Genomic DNA, 13,518 nt, shown 5'->3' with positions numbered 1-13,518 from the left:
CATCGTGTCGTCCGGATGCAAAGTGTCTACGGAAGGAGACACTTTCACTGTCTGTTGATTATACAAGACCTCATAGGGCGATGCGGCAACTTTGCTGGATTTGAGTTTTGTTTTTGACAGGTCAGAAGATTCCATAATGAAAACACAGTGCGTATGGTTTCCAGACAGGTGAGCAAGCTCTCACAAACACAAACAATTACGCTTTAGTTCGGTTAACAAGTGAAACAGCACTGTCCATTAGTTTAGTGACGTCACAGCTTTCATTCTCACGGCAGTCAAACCACAAAAGAAACACGGTACATTACGTAGATCATTCCACGATTGCGAGTGGAACTTTTCGGAGATTTATAATCTTTGAAGTACATCATAGAACATTCTGGCACATGATAATCAAAAGGACCCGGAATTCATACACACGTCCACGCACACCCACACGCGTACACACATCCATCCATGGACGAACAAACACACACGCACGCACGCACGCACATTCATCGGGCATGGTCCGTTTGCACCTTATTCTACGTTGCAAACATCTTTCCACCTTGTGTTCCATTGCGCGCTTTGTCCCACTTTATTCAAAACTGTCGAGAGGTTAGGGTTGTAGCTCGTGTTTTCCCAGTAGAGGGCGCCCTTGAAAAAGAAAAGTTTTTTCTGCTTGATGGAATAGTACGCCGAATCGATGTTATCTGGTAGTGATGGAATAAACCAGTTGTGACCCGGGTAGGCCTCGCTGATTGGCTTTGGATAACCGTCTAAGCAACAGCCGTCGGCTTGCATGTCGTATGCGTAGACCTAGTAAGAGAGTCATAATCGAAATACGGAGTTGAGTTACAGTTCCATATGATAGTGTGTCAAAAATATCTAATCATTTGATTTTTGTGTTAGAATTGTATCTATACTTTTGCGTTTGTTGTCTTCTTCATCGCTATCATCATTATCATAACGAAGATCACAATCATCAATCTTTAATAATTCTTTATTCTAAAAATCTCACACACGAAATAACAAATAAATGCATTGATAATGATAATGATAATAATAATGATACTGATAACAATAAAAATAATGCTCACAATGATGATAATGATGCTCATATAACAATCACAGAAATGGTAATCAAGATCATCATCATCATCATCATCATCATCACAACGTGATAAAAGAGTCTTGTATTCACTGCAGCTATGATTACCCCGGCATTACCAGTTACCAAAAGAGGGATGAAACATTTCATCCAAGGATGCACCTGCAAGACGTGAGATTACCCAGACCTGGAGTAATACGCCTCTATCATCTTTTCCATACGTTGTTCTTTCTCCAGCTCATTTTGGTGTTGGTGTCCTACCTCTCTCTTTCCATCTGATTTTTGCTTCCTTTTTTCTTCCTTCTTTCCTTTCTACTTACGCTTGATTTTTGTTTTTATCTTATTTTTTGTATTGAACTCACCAGACTTCCCTTGAAGAAGTATATGTTATCATCTCTCATGTCGTGGTAGGCAGCGTCGATGTTGTCTGGTATGCGCGTGCTCCCGCCGCTCTTGGCGGGCCAGCCCTCGGAGATGAGACGTCCCTCAGCTGACCAGGTGACGCCGTCAACCGTGCTGGTGTACACTCGGGTGTTTGCGTGGTCGTATCTCCAGTAACGATTGCCTGAGGCGGAACATGATATGTCAATAGAGGGCCAATTAGTTCGTGAGTCGTGAGGGGAGGAGGGATCTTCACAAAGATTGACAGGCGGGCATAGACATTAACCCACTCGTGTCCGACGATTCCGCATGCAGTTGACAACAAGTGCTAAGATGTTGCCAATAATAACGAAGGATTTAAACTTCAGTGGCATTCATAGAAATTAGAAGCTTGATCTCGAACCTTTGACTGACAGCGTGACCTTAATAGTCTCCTCACTCCTGGGGAAGAGGGTCATCCGTGTTTATCTTTTCTAAATTTCGTCGTAAACCACATTGTAAAACATGTTGGTGTGTGATATCAAATGAAAAGAAAAAGAACATGTTCAGACCATTGCCTATTTCAATAGATGAGTCAAAGGAAAAAGTCTGAACAATGTTCACGCAGCAACATTCTTTCTGAGGTGAAAATACAAAATGGACCTTGTAAACTGTCTAGAAACTCTTTCAACTATACTTCCGACAGCTCACCTTTAAAAAAGTACATGCGATCATTCGTGGCACGGTCGATGATTTGGACCACGGCATCGATGTCATCTTTGACGCCGGAGAACCTCTGGGAGATGGCCTTTGGGTCTTTATGTTTTGTTTCGTTCTTGGAGTTTAGGTAGAGCCAGCTCCACTTGTTCCGGAAGAAATACGTCGAGTACACCCGCCTGTTGTTGGCGGCCGGTCTCACCCAGTCGAACGCCGCGTCGAAAGAATCGTTGCATTTGCCTACAACGGGTAACGTAAAACACCCATTACCTTCGGCACTTAAAAGTAAAACCACCATTGCCATAGTTCAACCTCCATCCAATTATCAGGTCTTCAACTCTAGCTAATAATATCATTTTTATCAAACATGTAAATGAACTGAAATTATGTTTACGAGGCGCAAGCCGTAAGCACTACTTGTATATTGCTCACTAGCATTTTGTCCGACGTGTTCGCCGGTGGAGACCAACTTTCTTGTAGCGTTCTGCGTACGTTACATAATGACGTGTGTCAATAATACAAAACAGATATACAGATAATAATACGATATATTAAACTAAATGAATTAGATCCAGACACTCTGAGCGTGCCGTTGTCTGACGAAAAGCGGGTGATGACAAATTGGATTTTCCATGTCCCATTTAAGACAACGATTTATGAGCCCGAAGATAGTCAGAGATTATTACATCAAAGATTATCATTTATATTTAATGTCACATCAATCCAATGATAATTTCATAAATTCATGCAAAATTACGTTTTAACTGCAAAATTTTCAACATAACAGTATCACCAGCTCTTTACTTTTCATGGATATTTTGAGGCAATATGATACATAATTGTTATAGTCTTCATGCATGCCGGTTGAATAGCCCCAATCAAAATGGGCGCAGAAGGGAAATATTACAAAATAATGTCCTCGTATCGAGACCAGTCAATATAGCTGAAAGTACCTTACCATAGATAGCCTGGACTGCTGTCTTCGTCTCCGAGTCAATCCTTACATCCCAATTGTAGCCGCTGTAGATGGGATACATGATCGAGCCGTTGTTCGTGCTGTGGCTGAGGCCGAGAAAGTGACCGATCTCGTGCACGGCAACGGTGAGGAGATTGTAGTCCTGGTCCGAGCTGTCGGTCCACTGCTGTTCGTCGTTGAAGAAGAGTCGCCCGGTCGGGATGTCGGAGCGAGCAAGCTGGCCGCTTGACCAGGAGAAACCGGCCACCCCTTGGACGTTGCCTGACAGAACGAGAAAAGAAGGCGGTGGATTCTTATAGAGAACGCTGACATTATATGTAAGGTTAGTCTTATTTTTCTACGACTTGCATGAGTATTAAAACTTTGTATGTGTGTGTCTGATTGCTGAGCATAGGTTGTTGTGCGGATTTGGATATTCTGGAATTCCTGATTCTCCAAACTGAAGATGAGAACGGTACCATTTCGCTGAAAGCACATAATCAAATTTGGGGTTCCCGAAGGTCGAGCTCTGTTCTGTTTCCTTAAAGAATTTGTTTATAATATGTTTTGTGATTGAATAAAAATGTGTCATCATACTCACTTGACCGATTAAAATCTAACACATTTTGAATTGCTATGAATATATATATGATTTATTTTACAAAAATGAAACTCTATATACGGATACCAGAATGATCAAGCATGCACGAACATTCTAAATGACATACTTCTCTCCTTCTTGGTGGCGCTGTGGCATATGTGGATACGACTCCCGACTCCCGATCGGAGGACCCGAGTTCGAATCACGCCCAGTGCTTACGTTCTTGGACAGGATGTTTTTACCCACAATGTTCCTCTCGACCCAGGTGTATAAATAGGTACCTGGCAACGCTAGGGTGATAATAATAGCAGGGCCCTCTGGTAGAGCAGTGGCAACACTGAAGAGGCTACCCTGGGTAAATAAGACCTTGTTGTTATTATTATTATTATTATTATTATTATTATTATTATTATTATTATTAAGTCTTTCACGCCTTTAGATAATACTCACTGTTTTGGAGAAACGCGATGGAGATGTCAACGTTGAGAACGTCGCCAGTCGTCTGTTCGGCAAATGTAAGAGGTGTTACCTCCGCCCATCTCCTAAATGCAGTGTAGAAGATGTTTGACGAGTCCGAAATATATTGCGATTTGTAGGCATCGAGCACACGCCACGTGATGGGAAGATTATTGGCGGACAAACGCATGCCGGCACCCGAAGGCTCCCTCACGTTTCCACCCGGTCTGGAGTAGGTATTCCGACGCTCGCGGTGAAGAGGTTTTTCTGCCATTGCGCGCCGAACGGTTTCCCGTAAGTCTCGTCTTCGGCGAGACTTCATTTTGTCCGATTGTGGCTCCTGTTCTGCAGGCTCCGTCTCCGTAGGTGCTGTGACAGTAGTTAAATCACCATCCTCCTCAACGAGAGTCGAGAGAGTATCTGTGACGGTGTATAATAGGATGGTTGTATCCTCCACCTCTTCAACGGGAAAAGGGGATGTTGTCAACTCCTCGTTGTCTACTTCTTGCTCAGTTTGAGAGGGATCTTCGTCCATCAGTGAGCTTATCTCCTGGATCGAGAATTGATCCCACATGCTATCTGCTGAGTTGCCATCCTTCGCCGTAGGGTCGAGTAGCGCGGGTGGCACAGGGGTGCGAGATTCCTTCCCCTCACTCTTTGACGTCTCGACTCCCAGGACCTTAGAAACTACCGATTTTCTGAGCTCTTTTGAATTGTCAGCAGGGACTATCGACGTTGATATCTCAGTGGCGATATCCGTTACCATCTCAGGAGTGACGGCTTCTGAGGACCTTCCTTTACCCTGCAACGATTGTTCCCCAGCTCCTGTTGACTGTCCTTTTGATTCTGTTGACTGGTCTTTCCCGTCAGGGTTGCTCTTGTTCGCCGTGTCTTGAGCAGGCGAGTAGTCTGGAACCCCGCACCTCGGCTTTGACATTATCGCTTTGGTGGCAGCATCTATCACGCCTGTGACAGGCAGATGGTACCGTCTCTGAAAGACCTCGATTCCCGACTGCAGGTTTTCTACCGCTGTAAGGGGCACTTCCGCTTCCGTCGCTTGCGTCGCTGAGGGCGCCACAGGCCGAGCGCGGGAACCCGTCTTCTTGAGCTCATTTTTGGCTGTTGTAGATATCCTGTCAATGTACCCGTATTCAGATAGGAATTTCTAGGGAGGAAAAAAATAGGGAAAGGGGTAAAGCTTTTATAAAGATCAAATAGCAAATATAAATATGTATTTTCATTTTGTCACGTGTTAAAAGGGTCACGCCTGACTACATATAAATCATTACTACAAAGGACAATGCAATCTGACCAGGGTTCGTGTGCCCGTTGTCATAAATGATAAAATTTGAATTGTTGTTTTGTGTACAATGAAAAAAACACACAAATGCTGTTGGTTTCGGTTCATTTTACCGCATGGAGCTATTCAGTTCATGATTTCACTTAGATATCCCTGTTGTCACAGATCAACGAATGTAATATAAACAATCTACGATTGCGCCGCTTTACACACCCTGATGTGATGGTCTTAAGTTTGAGATTAATCCACTTGGCGCCGATTGCAATTGATTTTATCGACCCGCCATTTCTTTTAGTCCGTCCTCCAATAACCAAGGCATATAGTACCGCTTGACAGTCGCTTTAAGCTTGCCCATTTTCTTTTAAAGTGTACTGTCAAGCGATGGCCTTCATGAACTGAGCGCTCAACCAAAGGTAAGAGTATGCACACTGTAGACTGAGAGAGTCTTGAATAATGAGAGAATGCAGGTAACTGTCACTTCTCCCGAGCTAGGATATCAGAGGTTCACCTTTCTCTCTTTCCTTCATTCTTTTTCTACTGGGTTTAAACCTGCGGTCTGACATTTGTGGCTGCATGTGTACACGCCACAGTTGGCCCACTAATACCGATTCACGGGCCATCGAATGCAAATAAGCGGTGGATATCTCTCTAAAACCGCAAAAATGCGCTACCGTGTTTTGTCTTCCTCCATGCTCCACTTTCGCAGTCTCTGTCCACGCGCGCGCATACACACATACACACACACACACACACACACACACACAAAGATAAATGTGAAAGTTAAATGTAAATGTCTTCAACGTGTCCTGACGCCACTCACGGAAAAGTCCGGTTTAGTATAGAGAGAGTGTTTGAAAATTTGGATTGAGTGCAACACGGTAACCTTTGTACTGTGTTTTTTTTTCTGCTATCAACTTATGATAATGATTACGAACTTGTCCATCTGACGACTCTCTTTTCAAGTGACGTAAAGAATCTAATGCTATGAATCAAATTGACAGAAAATTGACTGATGAATTTCAAAATTACTAAGCTGTACCTTCGTACAAGGGAATCCCTCACAAATTGGCACATTCCATACCAGCATCACAGTTACTTGGTTTAAACTTTTCGTGGTCCATAACTTCACTTCTTTCAATCAGCATAAAAAGTACAAGTGTCAAGAATTGCAAGGAAAAGCTAATTACATAGATGAAGGTGGGTATAAGGAACAGCATGTTGCCGGTATTATCATCAGAATTACGTCAATTACTATCAGAGTTGTCTTTTATCAAAGTTGGTTAAACCCTCCGCGAAATGATGCCATCTTGAAAATTTTTCTTACATTAAAAGAGGAAAATTTCCCATATTACATGGGGAATTCTGGTTTCCTACTGTGTGAAGTTGTAAAGTTACCTACGATAACAAAGGCATATATACAACTGGACGGCCACCCTCTTCTGAGAAGAGGATTTTTTTAGTATTGATTGCGAGGTTTGATTGTTTGAAGGAAATGACTTTCCATCAACAGTTCTACATACATAGATGTGGTTCGAGTGGAGAGCTTGTCATTGGCAAATATTATATATATATATATATATATATATAATCATGACCCCTCCCAAAAAAAAAAAATACAAGAGAAATGTAGTCTTTTTCGAAACTAAGCCTTTAGGATTAACTCTACAGCCATAGAATGATTTTGTGTCACTCTTTAAATATCAACATCACGAATCTTTAAGACACGCGTGTTTTTTTTTTTTTTTTTTTTTTTAAACAAATAAACTCATAAGACTGTAGCGCAAACGTTGCTGAACAACAAATCAGTAAGGAACAAGGCACTTTAAAAGATACATTGAAAGTGTTCGTTCGATATAATCATGTATAATATAGATTAACAGCAATGCATCTATTCAACAATATTCATGAACAGTAACAGGATAGTTTGTGCAAAAGAAAAACCTAAAGTTCAGAAACTATACAGATTGTTTAAAAAAAATATTCTCTTTTAATGTCCTTTCCTAATGGGAAATGGTGTAGGCCGCATGCTGCTCACAGAAATGTAACTTTAAAGGGAAAGCTGTTCTCCACAAACTTGTTGTATTCAAAACAAGAGACCTTCAAAAGTTTCAGCGAAATCAAAATGCCGCCTTATACACGATCATTCATTGTCACATAATATGTGGATATCTTCAATTATCAGCTAAATTAAAGATGAAAATGTGTTGTTGTTTTGTTATTTCTATTTCAATTTGGTACATCCATCTCTGTGGATAGAAAGTAACAAAATATTCTCAATGGATGTCTTTTCAGCAAGCGTCCAATGAACTTCACAGAAAGTGACTATCCTTCGTGCAAGTGTGGTCATTATGACTTTGTGCGATCTCTCGCAATTTCCGATTGCGCTTGGCTCTTGTGTCGCTGCGTTCGTGCAATTATAGTGCTCTCTCCTTGATGTACATTGTCTCATAAGTAGGTCGGCATTCCTTTGTAGCTAAACATAATGAGGAGAGCACGAAAGCGAGGGCCAACTGAAAATAGGCCGTCCAGTTCTTTAAATAAGGCCGAGTGGTTTGTTGTCTTATCTCATTCGCGATTTCTCTCTTGTTTTGGCTGTCAAAGTATACAAGAAACCGTTTGTACACAGGTGGCATTGGATGCCGCCAGCTCGAACCTGACTGGGCCAGTCTTTCATACCGTCACCATAATGTGCTGGCTCTATGGTGTAATGTACATGCCCTGTACACGCCCCGGGCGTGGGTTGGGACGCATATACAGTAAAGAGCTTGCTTTATGGAAACAGGATTGCAACCTTTTTTTCCTCTCCAAGGAGTTTGACGGGGCGCCCTGCTTTGGAGATGTGGGCGAAAGGAGAGAGAGGCAGAGCTTCGAATTACTGTATAAACCAGCAGTCACAAGGAACATTTGTACGACTTCCAGATGAAAAGTCATTCGTGGGGAGTAAACACGCCTTTTTATACGCGCTCCGCTGGATGCGTGATTTGGCTAGGAGTCCCGTTTGTTCCCCCTCCTTGCATTGTTGGCGTGGCCACGAGCGGAGTGGACGGGAGGCTTTCGGGGGGTTTGCTGGGCTTCTGCTTTCCTCGCCCTTTGTGTAGCCCCTGCTCCTGCTCTAATGGTCAGGCCACGGCGAAGTATCGTGAAAGCAGACAGATAATAGATTGCTCAAATTGCCATGATTAATATCACGGAAAATATTCCTCTTGAATCATATACCGAAAGAGAGCTGAGAGAGGGAGAAAGAAAGGTGAATCGACGTGGGGGTTGTGGGGGAGTGCAGGTAATTGCCCTGTAGCCAACTTTCCATCGAGGGGTTTCGGACAATTACATGAATGTAACCAGGACCGGTGGGAAGGTCCGAACGCTGTACACGTAGACTCAAACTTATTCACTCCTTGCAATCTTGGTCTATCACTTTTTAAGCAATCTCATTTCTCCACTCTTGTTCAAGAGTTATCGTACCAGTGGAGAGGGAAATAAAGATAAACAGTGAAGCTCATCATCTTAGCGGATGTTGGGCAGGATAACTCACTTATCGTCGAGCATTGTATCACTGAGTGCTAACTGATACTACAGTCGTATGAAAAAACCAAAAAAAAAAAAAAACCCAACAAAACAAAAGCTAATACAAAAAAAAAAAAAACCCACAAAACTTGGAGCTACGACAGATTGGAGTTTTAGGGAGAATCAGCAATGATATCTCATGAGACCAAGAGTGTACGACCTCTGTAGCTCATGCACTAGTGACATCATCATGTTTAACCACGCGTCCTTTACTTGGACTCTGTCCACCGGCTAAATTGCATGCATGGCATTGATAACATGCTAAGCTGAGGGACGCCATTTAATTGTTAGTGTCACGTCAAACCCATGCATGTGCTCTCACATCTCCACCTGATTTCTTCAGGATGTCACCATGCATGATTGTGTATTACCGGACCACGCAGACACAGCGCGCCATTCTCATGCACCAAACAACATACTTTTTATGCACTTATCTGCACACAGCGTTTTCTAAAATTATAAAAACCTCAATTTTCCAAATTTATCGAACTGGAAAGTCAATGGGGAATCACTATCAATAATGTTTGATATTACTTTTCTGTCAACCATAGCGATTAAGCATAAGGTTAAGCCTTTGCATTGAATAAGCCTTTCCTTCACCAACCCTGTCCCAGCCATTGTACCAAAATTGGTAATTTCTCATGTAATAGATCAATTTCGTAATGATTTCAATTTAATGTATGGCTGTTTCATTCCCGGGTAACACAGAGAAGAGATATTCCACTAATATGTTCTACTTAAATGACATTCAATTGCAGGAATCCGGTTTGCATATATTGTTGTTATGTCGGACAAGCCTCGGACAAGCTTTCAAAGGTCTGTCAAGAACAACCTTTGTATAAAAGATAAGCACACAATTTGATTATTTTACGAAAACCGCCTATCATACCCTCTAAAATGTTTCACATCTTTGCACTGTGCCCTTTGTTGAAACACAGAATGAACGATAGTAAACTATGATTGAACTTGAACTTGAACTTGAACGAAATACAATCGCTGGAAATGCAAAACAATTTTTTTTACAATATTGACCATGGAGGCAATCAGAAGGCGTCCTAAACTTCTTAGTGTTTCCATTCGAGAACATTTGGAAAAGTCGTGACAAAAGTCCGAAGATAGTTCCAAATTTGGTAGTTTTGATCCTGACGTAATTGATCGGAGGCAAGACTGCGGCAGCTTTTTTTTTTCTTTTTAGATATACTTCCAGAAAATGTCAACTCACCTAAATCGTTGAAATACCTTTCAACGATTAATTTTTTGTATGCTGAGACACTTTGGTTGAGGGAATATAAAAAACTAAAACAAACGTTAACACCCCTCAAAAAAAATAAATAAATAAAAAAATAAGAAAAGATAAAATGTGAAATACGTTATTTTTGTAACCACACATACCAATGACGGTCATAACCTAAACAACTTGAAAAACCTATTATATCACTTTCCCTTTATATTATGGTACACCCAATATTTATCAGTTTTCAGATTTCGCTACAACAATCGAAGAACTTATTGCGTCAGGTCTTTAAAAAAAAAAAAAAAAAAAAAAAAAAAAAAAAAAAAAAAACTCTCTTTGGTCATCTCTCTTTTCATGCATACGTCTGTAGTTAGCAATCACGCACGCAAGACGTTCTGCGACCCTAAGTTTTTTTTTTCTTTTTCTGGTTTTGTTTTGTTCATAGATACATAGGGTATGTTTGTCGTTCCAGGAAAGAAAACGTACAGGTGTCTGCTCCAATAATCGCTTGATGATTTCCCCACAGTTTCCTCGTCAATGGCACACAGCAGCCGTATAGTCCTACATGTATACATACGCAGAAACATGTTGAATACCACTTGCCTAACACACTATATATACTGTGCGAGACGACAGTGTGGATATGTGTGTGTTTGTGTGTATGTGTGTGTGTGTCTGTGTGTGTGTGTTTGTGTGTGTGTAAACGAAAGTGGCGCCACGCACTCTTGAGTAGGTCTCAGTTGAGACCGCTCGTTGAACTTGAGCAATTTCCACTTGACGGGCTAACCTTCCCACACCTATCTCTGCTCCTCTGGCAAACTGTTAATCTGCAGTTAATTGTAGTCCACTAAACATGACAGACTTTATTGACGGGCGTACAAAGTACAAATGTACTCGCTTAATCAGTTTGCTCCGAAGCTCTAGAACAGCCTGCAGGTGGCAAGCAACTACTGGGCAGAACATACTATGAACAATGTGCATGAGAGGTCTGTCGATAACTTTGGCAGTACATCATTTGAATTCCGCAATTACTCTGCATGACGGGTTTATCATAAGTTCTTAACTACTGGTTGAGTCGTTTGGCAATTTAGTTTTGTATCAGTTAGATTGCCTTGTTTGTAAGAAAAAAACAAACTGCCAGTGTAACAAGATAGTGAAGATCATTTGTTATTCGTAAATGTATAGGTGTGTATATAATGTGTTCAAAATTATATGTGTCTTTTTATCTCTATTTTCTTTGCCTATACAGTTCTTATTCCTTCAAATACAGTTTAAAGGCTATTTTGTCCACGAACTGCATCTCGTATGGACGTTAATTTTCTGCAGAGTTCGTAGGTGGTGTCAATAAGAATAAAACCTTATAAATAATCTCGGCATGCTTGGGTTAAGACAAGAAACGATATACATGTACATATAGGTAGAGGTGCGGATAAAGCATACGACACATCTTCGACACCTTGTACTGCAGTTCTACTTGTTACTAGCCTGCAGCAAATTTCCTCAAGCAACACCACACTTCCCGCAAGTGTTCCATCTTCCATAAAAGTCACCACGAATGCACTTCAATCAAGGGTTGTATAGTTCTTGTACCTTTTCATTTTTCAGACTTGTACCTCAGCAAGCACTGACTAGTCTTTGTTTTTCACATCTGTTATGTGCTTATAAATATCTGTAAATAAACTGTTTTATAATGTAAATAACACAGTCTGCAAGAATCTTCAGCTTATTGAAGGAGGCAGACTTAATCAGAAGAAGAAGAAGAAGAAGCAGACAAGATTCTACTATAAAGTACGCATGAACATGAATAGTTTCGATATCTTTTTTTCATGAACATTCGTTCTATTTCTTAAGTAACATGCAAATGATCGCAAAAGTGTGATGTCTCTCACAATACATGAAAGCGTTTCAACAGTTTATGTATATTCGTATATTTCAAACAGAATCCCCCAGTGCAGGGAGGTCCCACCTCCCTGCCCAGTGGCACATGTGCGTAGATTGGATGTACATGTAGGATAAGGAACCATCATAGCTTAAGATATGTGTAGCAACCAAAATTATGACAAAAATCTTATCAATTCCCCATTCATTTATGACTCCTAATTTTTCGTTCAGGTTTTAGCTTTGGCATGTATTTCGTTCAACATTTTGCACAATTAGGCCACCTTTTTACAGATTTCAACAAACTTTGATTTTTTCCTTGCAGAACTGATGAAATCCACCAGAATGCATCAATAATAGATTAAATGCAAACATAATTACGAGCTAAATTGATCTGTTATGTCTTCTTTTGTTTGTTTGTAGGTGGGTTGGTAATTGCTCTAGTTTGTTTGTTTGTTTATATTTTAGTAAATGGTAACGTACGAAAGATGATTGCAAAGGCTTAAACGTTTCTACAAAAAAAAAAACCAAACAAACAAACAGTTAGATACATTAACAATATCCAACTTACCAGTGCCTGTTGCTCGGATAAATTTCCAACCGTCGATGACGAGGACGACGGCGATGACGATGATGTCGATGATGACGCCGACTTTGAATGCTCTTGTTGCAATGATCCCGTGGTCCTACTGCCAATAACACCCGTGTGCGCGACGTGGGCGACGCCGAGAAGCAGACACGAGATCGTGAAATAGCTGACGGATCGCATGTCGACGATGTCGAGGAGGCTGTTCTGATTAAGGTTTCAATGCAATCAGTAATCACTCCGGTGCAAAGCTGGGACACATGTATAGTAATCCTATTTATGGTTTCCACTTTTTTTGTTTCACCTCTTGCAGGGCGATCTCAAATCTGAGAATGAGCTTTGACGAATGTGATATCCCTCATGAATAATCCGAATCGTACTGTTTCCAGAACTACCGCCATACCAGTTGGTCGCGAAACAAGTCCTGTGTCCGTATTCCACCACTTGGCCCCTCGTTCATTCAGACGATAGCCAGACTGCAGACTGCCGACAGCAATCCCCGATGGTCACCCAGAGACTTGGTGTCCTCTGTCAGGATCCTCCTAGAAACTTTTGGGTCGTCAGATCCTGACTCAGCGGGAATCAGTTCCGGTTCGACCTTGCTGGGAAATGATAATCCTGCGGAGAGAGTACACAAATGCCTCCTTTAGTGGTTGTCTCACCCAAACTAATGTATGTAGCTCCCCAAAATAGAGGGCATCTAAGCCCCAAACATTAATAAACATTGCCGTATCCACGTCGAGGGGAAAAAAGTCTACGAGTACTTTCGACCAATAACGA

At 41.4% G+C, this 13,518-nt stretch overlaps 1 protein-coding gene across 1 annotated transcript; it reads right to left on the bottom strand.

Annotated features, from left to right (window-relative positions):
• Positions 1–516: 516 nt before the first annotated feature.
• On the bottom strand, positions 517–12,921 carry LOC140241399 (matrix metalloproteinase-21-like). Its single transcript, XM_072321130.1, has 6 exons — positions 12,724–12,921; positions 4,171–5,341; positions 3,123–3,401; positions 2,159–2,404; positions 1,450–1,652; positions 517–795 (listed from the first exon to the last, which is right to left on the bottom strand). The coding sequence occupies exons 1-6, from the start codon at positions 12,919–12,921 to the stop codon at positions 517–519; spliced, it is 2,376 nt and encodes a 791-aa protein (XP_072177231.1).
• Positions 12,922–13,518: the final 597 nt, after the last annotated feature.

This window comes from Diadema setosum, chromosome 18, assembly GCF_964275005.1.
Source record: "Diadema setosum chromosome 18, eeDiaSeto1, whole genome shotgun sequence".
Taxonomy (NCBI): Eukaryota; Metazoa; Echinodermata; class Echinoidea; order Diadematoida; family Diadematidae; genus Diadema; species Diadema setosum.
This window is presented reverse-complemented; position numbering and strand designations above follow the sequence as displayed.

Excerpts from the sequence above, each read along its gene's own strand:
- LOC140241399 (XM_072321130.1), bottom strand. The coding sequence starts at position 12,921 with ATGCGATCCGTCAGCTATTTCACGATCTCGTGTCTGCTTCTCGGCGTC. Across the intron at positions 2,405-3,122 it reads AGCAGTCCAGGCTATCTATG|GCAAATGCAACGATTCTTTC; the intron begins GTAAGGTACTTT and ends TACCCGTTGTAG. Across the intron at positions 796-1,449 it reads ACTTCTTCAAGGGAAGTCTG|GTCTACGCATACGACATGCA; the intron begins GTGAGTTCAATA and ends CTCTCTTACTAG.